This window comes from Acanthisitta chloris, unplaced genomic scaffold (genome assembly GCF_000695815.1).
Source record: "Acanthisitta chloris isolate BGI_N310 unplaced genomic scaffold, ASM69581v1 scaffold3485, whole genome shotgun sequence".
Lineage (NCBI taxonomy): Eukaryota > Metazoa > Chordata > Aves > Passeriformes > Acanthisittidae > Acanthisitta > Acanthisitta chloris.
Window position 1 is genome coordinate 1 of NW_008674272.1, and position 14,987 is coordinate 14,987.

The 14,987-nt window shown below is 55.0% G+C and overlaps 2 protein-coding genes across 2 annotated transcripts in view; both read right to left on the reverse strand.

Moving 5' to 3' along the window:
- Positions 1-1,324: 1,324 nt before the first annotated feature.
- SLC35A4 (solute carrier family 35, member A4) lies at positions 1,325-2,272 on the reverse strand. Its single transcript, XM_009075273.1, has one exon. The coding sequence runs from the start codon at positions 2,270-2,272 to the stop codon at positions 1,325-1,327; it is 948 nt and encodes a 315-aa protein (XP_009073521.1).
- A 7,695-nt stretch (positions 2,273-9,967) lies between these two features.
- Positions 9,968-14,987, reverse strand: part of TMEM173 (transmembrane protein 173) — a gene marked incomplete at its 5' end in the record, with an annotated part of 6,185 nt that continues 1,165 nt past the window's right edge. Inside the window, 5 exon segments of the mRNA XM_009075274.1 lie at positions 9,968-10,161; positions 11,654-11,840; positions 13,580-13,818; positions 13,975-14,083; positions 14,945-14,987. The exon segment at positions 14,945-14,987 is cut by the window's right edge and continues 27 nt beyond it. Of these exon segments, the coding sequence (XP_009073522.1) occupies positions 9,968-10,161; positions 11,654-11,840; positions 13,580-13,818; positions 13,975-14,083; positions 14,945-14,987 (772 nt within the window).

A 14,987-nucleotide genomic window follows, 5' to 3' on the forward strand; every position in this document is an offset into this window, starting at 1 on the left:
CTGCTGCAGGAGGTGCTCTGGGATGCTGTGGAGCTCGCTGAGCATAACCAGCACCTGCGGGATGCCAGGCAGGTGTGCCTGGCTGATGCCACCACACAGACACCCTGAGCCACATCCCGAGGCATGGGGACAGCCGTCCTGGCACGATGAGGTCCCTGCAGACCTCCTGCAGTGAGCCACCAGCCCTGATGCCAGGGGACCAGACAGCCCCAGCAGTTGCCCTGGGCACAGCCTCCCCTCCTGCCCACTCCAGCTGCTGCTCCCTGTGGAAACCTGGCTCAGGGAGGGAAAACCCAGCTCTATGCCAGGCACAGAGGGAGAGCTGGCAGCCCCCAGCCGCTGCCACGGGGAATAAAGGCGATGCCCCTCAGCCACGAGTGCCTCAAGCTTGGACACACTTCCAAACCTCTCCTGAGGGACACAGACACTTCCTGCAGGGGTCAGACACAGGGACAGATACACAGTTGCTGTTGAACCACAGCTTTAATACCCCATCCAGCACCCACGGAGGCCTCTGCCTCAGGAAACTTCATACAGATTTGGGTAGTGTCTCCCTTTTGGGGACCAGGTTAAAGTTCCCACATACTCCATTCCCTCTCTGCTCCACACGGACATTGCCCCTGAGAAAGGGAAATGAGGCCTGAGGGCTCTAGTCAGGAGCTGGGCTGGAAAACCATGGAGGTGGGAGAGGCCTCGGCCAGGAGCCTTGGGAATAGGGAGGGGGAAGCAGAATCCATGGGAGCTGAGACAGCACCAGCACCAGGAGGGTGCAGCAGGGCTGACTGCTGCAGGAGCATTCCCAGGCCACTGTGGTGAGGGGAAGCAGCTTGAGGACATGGAACACAGAATGAATTAGGTTGGAAAAAACCTGTGAGATTATAAAGTCCAACCTGTGACTGATAACAACCTTGGCAACTAGACTAGAGCACCAATGCCACATCCAGTTGTGTCTTGAACACCTCCAGGGATGGTGACTCCAACACCTCCCTTTGCAGCTCCTTCCAATGTTTAATTACCCTTCCTGTGAGGAAATTCTTCCTCATATCCAATCAGAACCTCCCCTCGTGCAGTTTAAGACTATGAGACACACAGCAGGGCTCGGGACCCACCCTGAGGCTGGACACACTGGATCCCATCCTGTGGAACAAGGTTCCTGCCAGGCCAGAATGCAGCTCAGCTTCACCCCTGGAAGCAGGGACAGGGCACACTCACTCTCAGCACTCCTCCTTGAGGGGTCCTTGGAGTCATGCAGGTGCCCACCAGCAACAATTCCAGCCCTGAGGAAAGGCAGAGGCTGCCTGGACACACGGGAGGGAGGCAGCAGCTACATGACCCCATAGTACAAGTGCACAGCAAGGCCGATGCATGTGACAGCCACGAAGAAGAGGAGGGTGAGCTGCAGGTTGAAAAAGGCAACGGAGAGGAGAGCATTGACCAGGATGGAGCAGGAGATGATGAAGAGCCTGGTGATGTTACTGCTGTGCTTCATCACCACGGACATGATGAGACCATTCAGGGCCTGGCTGAGCACAACCAGCAGCAGCCAGGAGGAGAAGCCCTCCAAAAACCCTCCCTGATTGCCGCTCCACAGGTAACCCATCAGGTTGAGCACGACCCCAAAGAAGTACAGGAAGATGTTCTGGAGGCTGAGGGGCAGTGCTTGGGATTTCAGGATGGCTTCTGTGTAGACAGCAGACAGGCCCGATATGAGGCAGTACACACAGAGCAGCACCAAACCCACGGGGGTGATATGCAGGTGCATCTCAGAGGGGCTGCCAGAGCCCTGCAGCCCCCCCCAGCTGTAGCTGAGCCCTGCAGCCAGCAGCAGCAGCAGGGCCAGCCAGCGGCGCCTGCCCAGGCTGCGGCGCAGGAGGAGGCTGTAGAGCAGTGCAGTGCTGACAATCTTCAGGTTACTGAGCACCTGGAAGGTGCTGGGATCCATGAAGAGCTGCATGTGGACCACCAGGTTGTTGTTGGCAGCATAGAGCAGGGCAGAGAGGGCGAAGGGGGCTGCGTGGCGCCAGGACACGGCAGATCCCAGCGGCTCCCGGTGCCGGGCCAGCAGGAACAGCAGGGAGAGCAGCAGCTTGGTCAGCTCCACCAGGACCACCACAGAGGCAGAGCTGAAGGGAATCACCCCATCCACCTTGCAGTGGGTCAGGAGAGGGGCATGGGAGCCATAGATGGCCACAGACAGGAGCAGCATCAGTGCCCACAACCCCCTCCGGAGCAGCCTGTTAGCGGAGCCAGCAGCATTCCCAAACATCCCCATGTCCAGCCAGGAGCCATCACAGGTGAGCTGCTATCAGTGCAGGGAGGGCAGACAGACTCTCACCCTGCAACACTGCAGAAGAGACCAAACACCAAGAATTTAATGAGCCTGATTGGAGCAGGATGTTCCTGCTACATTTCTGATGCAGCAGGACAGTCTCTTGTCAGGAGAAGATCTATAAGCCTTGCTGGGAAGGCACAGAAAGCACATTCCCAGGGCACAGCGTGGGCTGGGTGGCAGGGCACATGGGTCACAGGTCACAGTAGCCCCACAGGTGACAGGTCACAGCATTAGCTGCGTGTCAGGGCACACAGGTGACAGGTCACAGCAGCCCCACAGTCCACAGGGGCACAGGGAAAGGGGGAAAAGGCAGCTGGAAAACCGTCAGTGCTCCCAAGCTGCTGTGGGTCAGTGATCACCACAAACAGCCATCACCAGGCCCCACAGTGGTGTGGTGCAAAGCCCTTTTCCAGGGAAAAGAAGGGAGCAGGTGAGGTGGCTCCGAGAGCCTTGGGAATGCTCCATTCCCGCAGTCCCTGCTGCCTCGGGATCCTCCTCTATTCCCGACCCTTCTTCAGCGCATCCACATAATCCCGGAGAGTCTTCTCCATGTTGGGCACAGCGTAGTTCTGGGCAACATAAATCCCTGTGCAGGTCCCAGCCACGAACCCCAGAATGGCCGAGAACCGGAGCTTGGCTACCAGGTATCCTGCCAGGAAGCCTTTGAGGAAGGGAGATGCCAGCAGGGAGCCATCCTGGGGGGGAGCACACAGTGAGGCACTGCAGGGAGGGATGGGAGGACACAGGGTGTGCCTCAGGGGTGTTTCCCCCCCCATGCCCCATCAGAGCAGGGTCTGGCCCTTACCTTCCCCACGCCAGCCTGCACCTCGTCCTCCACCCTGCGCTGCAGGCTCTCCAGCTGCCCCTTCAGGAAGGCAAGGTCCTTCACCTTGGGCAGCGAGTCCTGTGTGGGACACGGAGGGTGATGCATGGCTCCACCCAGGAAGAGAGAACTATCATGGTGCTCCCTCAGCCCAACCCCAGATCCAAGTTCAGAAGCAGCCCCAGCTCTAGCCCTAACCCTAAATCCAGATCCCAGCCTCAACCCCAGATCCAACCCCAACATCAGATCCAGACTCAGCCTCAGATCCAGATCCAGCCCCAATCCCAGATCCATATCCATATCCAAACCCAGATCCAACCCCAGATCCAGATCCAACCCCAGATCCAGATCCAACCCCGGATCCAGCCCCAACCCCAGCCCTAACCCTAACCTCAAGCACAGATCCAGATCCAGCCCCAGAACCAGCCTCAGCCCCAGCCTCAACCTCAAATCCAGATCCAACCCCAGTCCCAACCCCAGATCCAAATCCAAATCCAGTCCCAGCCCTAACCCCAGATCCAGCTCCAACCCTAAGCCCGAGCCCCGGTCCCGGCCCCCCAGCCCCGGCCCGGTCCCGGTCCAAGTTCCAGTCCTCCCGTGCCCTCACCTTATCGTCCGCCATCTTGGCACCGCCTCCAGCCCGCCGCTGATTGGCTGACGGCGAGTCACGTGGCACATACCCCTGTCCACTCGCGCGAGCCGTGTCGGGGTGTGAGTGCGTGTGTGTGCGTGTCTGTGTGTGTGAGTGCGTGTGTGTGCGTGTCTGTGTGTGTGTGTGACTGTGTGTGTGTGTGTGTGTGTGTGTGTGTGTGTGTGTGTGTGTGTGTGTGTGTGTGTGTGTGTGTGTGTGTGTGTGTGTGTGTGTGTGTGTGTGTGTGTGTGTGTGTGTGTGTGTGTGTGTGTGTGTGTGTGTGTGTGTGTGTGTGTGTGTGTGTGTGTGTGTGTGTGTGTGTGTGTGTGTGTGTGTGTGTGTGTGTGTGTGTGTGTGTGTGTGTGTGTGTGTGTGTGTGTGTGTGTGTGTGTGTGTGTGTGTGTGTGTGTGTGTGTGTGTGTGTGTGTGTGTGTGTGTGTGTGTGTGTGTGTGTGTGTGTGTGTGTGTGTGTGTGTGTGTGTGTGTGTGTGTGTGTGTGTGTGACTCTGTGTGTGTATGTGTGTGTGTGTCTGTGAGTGTGTGTGTATGTGTGTGACTCTGTGTGTGTATGTGTGTGTCTGTGAGTGTGTGTGTGTGTGAGTGTGTGTGAGTGTATTAGAGTGTGTGTCTGTGAGTGTGTGTGTGAAGTGTCAGTGTGTGGGTGTGTCTGTGAGTGGGTGTGTGTGTCTGTGCGTGTGTGTGTGTGTGACTCTGTGGGTGTATGTGTGTGTGAGTGTATGAGTGTGTGAGTGTATTAGAGTGTGTCTGTGAGTGTGTGTGTCTGTAAGTGTGTGTGTCTGTGAGAGAGTGTGTGTGTCTGTGAGTGTGTGTCTGTGAGTGTGTGTGTGTGTGTGAGTGTGTGTCTGTGTGTGTGTGAGTGTGTGTGTGAAGTGTCAGTGTGTGTGTGTGTGTTTGTGAGTGTATGTCTGTGTGTGTGTGTCAGTGAGTGTGCGTTTGTGAGTGTATGTGTGTGTGAGTGTGTGTCTATGAGTGTGTCTGTGTATGTGCGTGTGTGTGAGTGTGTCTGTGAGTGTGTGAGTGTGTCTGTGAGTGTGTGTGTGTCTGTGCGTGTGTGTGTGTGAGTGTGTGTCTGTGAGTGTGTGTCTGTGTGTGTCTGTGCGTGTGAGTGTGTGTGTGAAGTGTGAGTACGAGTGTGAGTGTGTGTGTGTGTTTGTGAGTGTATGTCTGTGTGTGTGAGAGTGAGTGTGTGTGTGAGTGTGTTTGTGAGTGTACATGTGTGTGTGGGTGAGTGTGTGTGTGTGTTTTTGAGTATGTGTGGGTGGGTGGTTTGTGAGTGTATGTCTGTGTGTGTGAGAGTGAGTGTGTTTGTGAGTGGGTGTGTGTGTGTGAGAGTGAGTGTGTGAGTGTATGTGTGTGGGTGAGTGTGTGAGTGTGTGTGAAAGGGTGTGTGTGTGGGGTGTGTGATTGGGTGTGTGAAGTGCGAGTGTGTGTGTGAAGTGTGTGTGAAGTGTGAGAGTGTGTTTGTGAGTGTATGTGCATGTGTATGTGAGTGTGTGAGTGTGTGTATGTGAGTGTGTGTATGTGAGAGTGTGTGTGAGCATGAGTGTGTGTGTGTGTTTGTGAGAGTGTGTGTGTGTGAGTGAGTGGTCAGAGGGTGCTGCTCCCTCAGGGCAGGGACAGGACACCCTCCCCAGGCGCTGTCCTGCCTCCCCCATGGGCACAGTGTGCAGTGCCTGCCCAGCCCCACACTGCTCAGTGGTGCCACATGAGCTGACACAGAGGGGAGAACTTATATCCTTAGGTGCATTCGTGTCTGAGGCCCCTTACAAGAACTCCCTGCTTTGAGGCTGACTCAGGCAGTTAGTCTTAGGTTAGATAGGTTCTTTTAGCTAGCTTAAATCTGTTAACACTACCCTGCTAATTCACTAACACCAGGATTCCACGTGCGTTGACAGCTGCCTGTGGATTACCTGTTCTGGCCCTTGGCTCGTCTCTGCTGGCCCAGAGTGCCTGGGAATGGAGTGGTGTCCCCAGCTCTGCAGCTTCCAGGGCTCACCCTCCGTGGGGGACATGGAAGAGGTGCTCAAGGGGTGTAAATCCCCTTTTACCTGAGAGAGGATCAAGGCAGAGTTGGTGTTTATTTGAGTTCTATTAGAATTCTAATATTTATTGGAAGTGTTCTGGGCCAGGTTGGACAGGGCTTGGAGCAAGCTGGGCTAGTGGAAGGTGTCCCTGCCCATGGCAGGGGGTGGGATGGGATGAACTTTAAGGTCCACTGCAACCCAAACCATCCTGGGATTTTATGATTCTGTCACTGAAATGGGGAGTAGAACTTAACATCAATGTAGCACTAAGAACAGACATTCTTTATTGTAGGCTGGATGCAGGAGGGATTGCCACATTTTTACTACTTACACATTTCAGCAAACAAACAAATCAGTGATCATTGGCTGCAAGTTACCTAACCCTTATTAGTTAGTGCTCTGTCATCTATTGGTTAGTGATTCTCTCGCTCCTCATGCTGATCAGTCTGCTCTGGAGTTGGTGGGAGGGCTTAGAATTGTCAAGGCTGGAGCAGCCCTCTAAGATCATGGAGTCCAATCATTAACCTGTCACTGCTGTAAACTAAATCCTAAGCCATATCCTCCAGCACCAGATCTAGATGCCTTTTAAACACTTCCAGGGATGGTGCCCCCATCACCTCCATGGGCAATTTCCTATTCCAGTGCCTGAACACTCTAACAGGGGAAAAACTTTGCCCCATATCTAGTCTGAATCTCCCCTGTCTCAGTTTATGGCTTCTTGGTGGGCTTCCATGGGGGGGTTTGGTGATCCCTAGTGGTTGTTGAACAGATGCCTCGTAGTGTCCTTCCCATGAACAGGAGTTGGACTGATGATCCCTGTGTGTCCCTTCCAGCTCAGGATATTCTGTGATCTCAGAGGTCTTTTCCAGCCTTAACTATTCCATGCTTCTGTGGGCCATCGCCAACACAAGGCTGTGCCTCAGCACTGTGGGGTGACCAGGGGTCCTGTCCCCTCATGACAGTGGGGACAGTGATGATGAGGGGCTACAGGGGGGACACCACTGCCCTGCTGGGACCAGACTGTGCCTGTGCTGCTGACACCCCATGTCACCTTCATGTGCCTCCAAAGTCAGAGATTCCTGAGTTAGAGCTGCTGTGGGACACTGCAATTAGAGCTAAAACAGAGCTGGTTTGTGCTATTGGAGATCTCAAGGAGAAACTGGTTATCCTGTGTTTGCCAGCTTGGGCAGTGAGTGGCCACTTCTGAGGTCTGGTTTTCCTGCCTCTGATCCAGCCCTGCCTGTGGTTTGCTCTGCCAGCAAAGCCTTTCACCTTGGCCCTGACTGTGCCCTTGAGCAGTGGCAGGAGCTGAGCCTTTGGCTGGCAGCACGGGGGCTGCTGGAACAAGATTGTGCTGTCAGATTTCCTCTGGGCTTGTGCCTGTCTTTCAACCTGTCCCCTGCTAACGTGGGCTGAGCTTATCAGCATCTTCAGCCCAGCCTGGCTGCAGTGATGGGCAAGATAAGAGGCTTCCACACGGGGAGGGAGCAGGGAGGACACAGAGTTTGTGCCCCACGAGGATCCTCAGTGGGTTTGAAGGTGTGAGCTCTAGGGGGCTGTGGTGGATTTGCTGCTTGTGCAGCTGTTTCTGGCTGTTCCCATGCTGCTGAGCTCAGCCCTGATGCCATGCATCTCCCTTGGGTCTCAGCAGGTGCCCACAGCATTTGCTCTGGGAACACTGCTCAGGTGATCAGGACCCACAACCATCTGCCCACACCCCTGGGCCAAACCTCCACTCTGTTCCCTGTATCCAAGGTGTCTCTTACCACAAGCAGGATGTCCCTCACTTGCTGTCCTCTCTTCCTCTCCAGCCAGTGCAGCACCAGGCACTTGGTGCATCCTGGAGGCCTCTGCAGAGATCCCTGACACAAAGAGCCAGCAATCCAGCTGGCTCTTTGCAGTGGCCTTTGCTGTCCCAACCCTCCCTTCACAGCCCTTTCATGTGCTGTTTTTGCCTCTCACACAGATGCAGTACCCAGAGATTAGGCTGCAGATTAAGGTTTTACTGCATCCTGAAATGGGTTCCAATTCCCAGCCCCAGCAAGACCAACATGCAGCCAAATCTCCTCTGGTAGTTTGCTGGGCTGGAGCTGGGGAGAAGCATCTCCCACCATGTTCTCCCATGTGCACGAAAGATGGAGACCTGATGTTCTGCATATATAGCCTTGATATATGCACTGCTGAGGCACTGCTGAGGCATCTCAAATCCTGTGTCCCTCACTTCTGGGCCCCTCACTTCAAGAAAGACACTGAGGGGCTGAAGTGTGTCCAGAGAAGGGCAATGGAGGCGGGGACGGGGCTGCAGCACAAGTCTGATGCAGCTGAGGGAGCTGGGTGTGCTCAGCCTGGAGAAAAGGAGACTTAGGAGGACCTTACTGCCCTCCACAACTCCCTGACAGGAGGTGCAGCCAAGTGGGGTCAGGCTCTGCTCCTAGGGAACAAGCGACAGGACAAGAGGAAACGGCCTCAGGCTGTGCCAGGAGAAGTTTAGGTTGGACATCAGGAGGAAATTTTCCATGGAAAGAGTTGTCAGGCATTGGAACAAGCTGCCCAGGGAGGTGGTGGAGCCATCATCCCTCGTGGAGTTCAAGGAACAACTGCATGCAGCACTTAGTGCTCTGGTCTAGTTGACAAGGTGGTGATTTGCCACAGGTTGGACTCAATGGTCTCAGAGGTCTTTTCCAACCTAGATGATTCTGTGCTCATGGTCCTTGCACAGGCTGTGCCCTGGGCTCCTGAAAGAAGAGCTCGCACACTTGGTACAAGACATTGGCCAACAGAGAGGACTTCAGGGACCTTAACCACAGTGGAAAAATAGTGTCAGGGAAGCTGGCTCAGCTGGAGACTCACCAGTATCCATAGGCAGTAACATCCCCTAGGATGCTTTTGTGTGTCTGGCTCCAGGCAAAGCCACCCAGGAAGCTGAGAGTGGAACCAAGACGGAGCCAGGCACAGCACTGTCACTATCCTGAGCCATGCAGCCAGGTCACCTCCTCAGGGCCCCTGGCCTCTGCAGTCTCCCCTGGTCTCCATGCCTGGCCCAGAGGATGGTCACAGTTGTGTCTAGGCCCTGGTGCTGGATGTTCGGGCTGAGAGCATGCACCTGGGACCTCCCAAGGGTCCTCATCCTTTTGCCAAAGTCCTGGGAAGGATCAAAGAGAAGGGACGTTGCAACATCAGAGGGTAACAAGCCAAGTGAGCTGCCTCCTGCCCCACCTTCCTTCCCAGGGCAGAACTGCCTGCTCAGATCCTCCTTTAGCTCTTGGCCAAAGGGGACGCTGAGGCATGGAGCACTGGGTGCACAGCTCCAGTCCCTGTGCTGTGACCTTGCCAAGCTGCACCACAGCAGAGCTTTGCCACTGTCTCTGATTTCCTCTTCCTCCACCTTCACATCCTGAATGGATGCAAAGTGAGGACGTTTGTGTGTGGCTACACAGCACATCAGCCTGGAGGGTACCCTGGGAGTCCTGCTCATGCTCCTTGTACCTGCAGAAGCCACCCAGTCAGTCAGGCCATGCTGGCTGGATGTGTTTGACCCAACACACACATGCACACTCATGGCTGGGATTTCCAAGGGCCCATCCAATGCCACAACATACAGAATCATGGAATACCCTGATTTGGAATGGACACACAAGGATCATCCAGTCCAGCTCCAGACCCTGTACAGACACCCCAATAATCCCACCATGTGCCCAAGACTGTTGTCCAAACACTCCTTGAGCTCAGTCAGGTTTGGGGCTGTGCCCATTGCCCTGGGGAGCTGTTCCAGTGCCCAAACACCCTCTGGGGGAAGAACATTGTCCTATCCAAGTGCAGACTGCACATCATGCCCAAGATTTAGCATACTTCAACTTGCCCCAGAGGAAAATGCTTTATATGCCACAAATCAAAGCAGATTAACAAACAATCCAGCCATGGCTGAATCCATGAGCTGCGTCTAACAAAGGAAACGGGAAGCATGTCACAGGGCTGTGGTTTGAGTCAGCTGCTTCAGTAACCATGAGGCACAGGAGGTTTGGGAGGGCAGTTCCTGCAGGAGTTGGGTGTGTCCGCCACAGGCAGCACGTGCTGCAAGAGGCAGGGGGTCAGGGGGTCGGGAGACCCAAGGCCATGGTGAGGGGCTGGACAGGGCCTTAGAAGATGTCACTCCGCAGTGGCTGTGGCAGCTCTGATGTGCTGATCTGGAGGCTGAGCTCTGTTGAGTTGAGGGTTGTGGATGGGGTGTGTGGGGGCTCACCCTCGGGCACGGCGAACTCCTCGAGGTGCTGCTGCCGCAGGTGCCACAGGATCTCTCTGGACAAGAAGTGAGGCTCTGCTTCTCCTGGCTCTGGGAGAGAAGAAAGACAAAACTCACCTTCACTGGTTGGCCCAAGGCAGAGCTCTGGGCAGGGAGCAGAGTCCCCAAATATGCAGAATGTTTGGCATATTTGCCAGTATGCCCAATATGCCCAGACAGAGGTCTGGGCAGGGAGGAGATGCCCCCAAATATGCAGTTTCCTATGCAGTCCAAATACAGCTCTGACTTCCCTGTCTCAGCATGGCAGAAGGAGGGACTTAAAACACAAAGTGCGGGAAAGAGAATAAAATTACAGGCACTATGTGCTGGATTCCCAGTAGTGCTTGTGATGATGGGAACTGCCTCGCCCGATGGAGATGCTTCTCCCCATCAGGGAGAGCGCTGAGTTTCCTCTGAAAACAATGAAATTCCTTTGAGCAAGATGCTGACTTCATCTGGCAGACATGAGGAGATGAAAGGAAGATGGGAAGGAGGGAAAGCCTCACTCACTCCTGCCAGAAGGAATGGCACTGAGCCAGCGCACACTCATCTCACTGCTGGGGATGGCTTGGCAGCCCCAGACATTTCTCCCAGGAACACCAGCAAAGAAGGGAGCTGCTCCTTCCCCTGGATGCCTACCATTATACTTAATCCTTACGGAAGTGTTCTTGTTGCCCCAGTAATAGACTGCTTGTCTCAGGTGCTTTTGAGGACTTAACAAGGACAACCAGTGCTACCAGCACCCTCCCTGCTTGTCAGACCCACAGAAAGAAGTCCTTAGAATCACAGAATCATGGAATATCCCGAGCTGGAAAGGACCCAGAAGTATCATCAGTCCAACTCCAGGCCCTGCACAGGGGACCCCAACAATCCACCATGTGCCTGAGAGCATTGTCCAAACACTGAGCTCTGTCAGGCTTGGGGCCGTAACCACTGCCCTGAGGAGCTGTTCCAGGGCCTAACTACCCTCTGGGGGAAGAACCTTTGCCTAATATCCATCCTAAACCTCCCCTGACACAGCTCCATGCTGTTCCTTCAGATCCTGTCACCGGTCCCAGAGAGCAGAGTTTGGTGCTGCCCCTCATGAGGAAGCTGCAGACCCCACTGAGCTCTGCCCTCCATATGCTTTTCTCTAGCTGAACAAACCAAGTGCCCTTAGCTGCTCTTCTTATGGTCCCTTGAGGTCCTTCCCCATCCTCCTGTCTCTCCTTTGGATGCTCTCTAACAGCTTTTAGACTTTCTGTTACTGTGGTGCCCCAAGCTGTCCCCAGGACTCAAGGTGAGGCTGCCCCAGCACAGAGCAGAGGGGACAATCCCCTCCCTCGCTCAGTGCTGCTGTGCTCAGTGCTGCTCCCACTCCATGTGGGGAGGAAGCTTCTCTCCACCACGGCAGCACGGACCCCCATGGCCCCTGAGTGGGGACATCAGCCGAGCACTGCACAGACCCTGCAGCTTCCCCTTGTCTGCCCTGATTCAAGCTCACCCAAGGTGCTGGGAGAGCTCAGCTACAGCCTGGACACCCCAACCCCTTCCCCTCACTCACCCTCGTATGCAATGAGCCGGTAGGTCCCAGCACACTGCTTGGAGCCTTTCAGGATCTCCTCCAAGGTCCTGTAGAAAAGCTTGGCCTGCTCCAGGCGCTCCTCCCGGCTGAAGGCAGCACACTCATCCTGGGACATGGCGTAGAGGGACTGTAGAGGGACTGCATATTCCACAGCACAGTTCCAGAGCTGCAGGCAGGGAAGAGAAAGATATGGACATAGGAGAACAGGACAAAAGGCTCCCAGGGGACCTTGGCACAGGGCAGAGTCCTTGGGATCTGGTGGCTGCTTGGCCTGCTCTGCACTGGTGCTGTGTGCTGGAACACTGGGACAGGGACACTGTGGGGTGGTTTTCCCCATGGAGTTTGGTCCCCTATGAAGACACTAATTGGGGACACATCATATGGACATATTCTATGACACCCCTTCCCTGTGATCACACCTTCTTGGTGGCTTTTCTGCTAGACAAGGGGAAGCAGAGGGACAGCCACTGGTCAGTGACAGGACCCGAGGGAACAGTATGAAGCTGTGTCAGGGGACATATAGGCTGGATATTAGGAAAAGGTTCTTCTCCCAGAGGGAGTTTGCACACTGGAACAGGTCCCCAGAGCAGTGATCACAGTCTCAAGCCTGATGGAGCTCAAGGAGCATTTGGACAATCCTCTCAGGCACATGATGGGATTGTTGGGATGTCCTGTGCAAGGTCAGAAGTTGGACTGAATGATCCTGGTGAGTTCCTTCCAGCTCTGGATATTCCATGATTCTATGATTCTAAGTCTGAACATCGTAACAGAGAGCAGGAGGGCAGAGAAGAGGACAAACACTGGCAAGGTGGATGCACAGGTGGAAGGAGGCTGATCAAACAAACAGGGAGAGATTTGTTAAGGCCACAAACATTCCAAGGAGGAGTGAGGTTACCACTAAGTCTTACACTGGGTAAACTGGAAAGTTTAACAGAGCAAATTAGAAGGAAGAGGGATGGGATCCCCAGGTAAATGCAGAGTAGCAGGAAGCTCCTGGCCTTGTCAGGCAGTGTCCACCATGCCCAGGAGCAGGTGCCAGGGATGGGCATTGCATTGCTGCCATGGACTGTGCAGCAAGCTGAGGGGCAGATTTTCCTGGGAACATGCAGTGAGCCAGGTCAGATCCAGGCTCAGAGCTGCTGGAGCTCTCAGGGAGCCGAGTGACTCAGCAGGAGCTTGGCAGATGGAACGCGGCACCAGGGTGTGCATTGTAGCGGGAAAAACCCACTGCTGGCTGTACATCCCCTGGAGCAGGGCCAGGAAGATGCTCTGTGGTCCCTGCAGGGCTTTAAAAGCTGCGGCTCAGCCCTCAGTCACCGTCAAAGGGCAAATCAGGGACCCCCAGGTGAGGAGCATCGTTCTGTCGATGCCTCTATCCACGGCTGCATCGCAGGACCAGGGTGTTCCCTCCTCCAGGGGTGCAGGGGCAGAGGCCTGTCTGCCTGGAGATGTGGAAGGAGATGAATGCAATGTGAGCTGGAGGGATTTAGGGCTCATCAGCCTGGAAAAGAGGCAACTAGGAGAAGGGGAGAGCGTCAAATAGTGACTCACAGAGACATTTTCAAACACCTGTTCACAATACAAGGAAACACTCATTCATCAAATGGGAAGTGGTGCTCTGTAGTCCCCATCTGCTTTTTTCTGCTCAGTTCTCTGCTGTTTTCTGGACTTGAATCAACTCTAGGAGGGGTTAAGTGATCCCAACATCCCTGCAAGGGCTGAACCTGGGAGGAGGCAGCCAGCAGGAAGGAGTGCAGGAACAGGACCTCTCCATCTCATCTGCTGAAAGCTGGGAGTATCTAGTAGGAGAGGGGACAGTGTCCTGCCCTTATGGCCACTTCTAGGCTGGGATCTGAGGCCAGGAAGACCTTTGGGATGATGCTCCCAACCCTGCTCACAGTATACCTGGTTTTCTTCATCCCTGATTGCATAGAGGCTGTGTTTGTAGACTCTCTTTTTGGTGCCACCTCGGGTCAGGGTGGTTTCACTGAGGTCTGCCAGGTACTGAATATTGCTGTCAGCTTTCTCCAGGTCATCATAGATGCCACAGCTCAGAGGGACCAAGATGTGGAGCTTCCAGGTCTTCCTGCATGCCAGCAGGTTGGGGTTGACTCTGCTGTATTCCTCCAGGGACTTTTTCAGCCCTGGTGGAAGAGAGTATCAGGCAGAGGTGCCCAGTGTGAGTACAGCTGCTTTTTGCCTTGCTCCACATTTCTCTGCTAACACTATGGAGTGGGAGGATTGTTATTAGGAGCTATTTCTATCCATAGGCACGAGAATGCAGGGAAACAGCTACGTACGTGGAAGGACTATTTTTAGGTACCCAATGTAGTAGGACCAGGCAAGCCCATGAGCAACGTTCTGCTTGGACCTCTCAGACATCTCAGAGATCTCCACTGCTGAGGGCTTCTGTGGAGGGAAGGACAGACAGACCATGTGGTGAGAACAGCCACCTGGGCTCACCCACAACAGTTGGTTTCCCACAAGGATTAGAGATCTGGAGGGTGAGCAACCCTGCTGTCCCATTCCAACACCACACTGGGCAGAAAGGCAGAGTCCCTGGCAGCCCCCAGAGCCCCTGTAGGGGAGGGAGCTGGGGCTGGGGTGAGCTGGGCACTTTCCTGGCTGCACTCTCCATTGGGATCATGTGTCCCAGTGCAACTTGTGCATGTGTCCACTGCTTCAAATGTGGGAGGAGACATCCCAGCACCCAGTGGTGGGATTTCCAGTGGCCCCTGCCAGCTCTGTGTGCTCATTCAGGTGGAGATGGGTGTCCAGGCACCTGCCAGCTGCTCTCCCCAAAGCACTTTCTGCAGCCTGCATGAACTCTCTCCCCTTTCAGCACTGGTGGGGTACAGTAGAGCCCTCCCAGTGCTGCAGGGGCACCTGAAGCTTGGCTTTGCCACCCACACCACGCTGCTAATTAACCCTTTGGTGGCCAAACTGTCTGTGCTTTCCCCTCAAGCACCAGCTTGACTGACAGATGTAAAATCTCCCTGTTTTTTTGTGGTAGGGGGGGCTCTGTCAGCCCCCTGCAATGGCTGTGCTCCTCAGGAAGGAGCCTGGCCCTCCTGCTAACACACCTGGCAGCATGGGGTAAGGACATCAGCTCTGCAGGGCTGAGCTGAGAGCATTCCTCCCATCACCCTTCTGCCTGTGGGTGGGCTGGATGTGCAGGGGCCATGCAGGGCTGGGAGTGTGCTCCCATGGCTGCTCAGTGCAGAAGGACTCCCTGGGAAGCCACCCAGGCTGGAGGTGTTGGAGCCTTACTTGGAGCCCCAGAGCGAGGATGAGGAGCTGGCACAGGCTGGGC

Excerpts from the sequence above, each read along its gene's own strand:
- SLC35A4 (XM_009075273.1), bottom strand. The coding sequence starts at position 2,272 with ATGGGGATGTTTGGGAATGCTGCTGGCTCCGCTAACAGGCTGCTCCGG.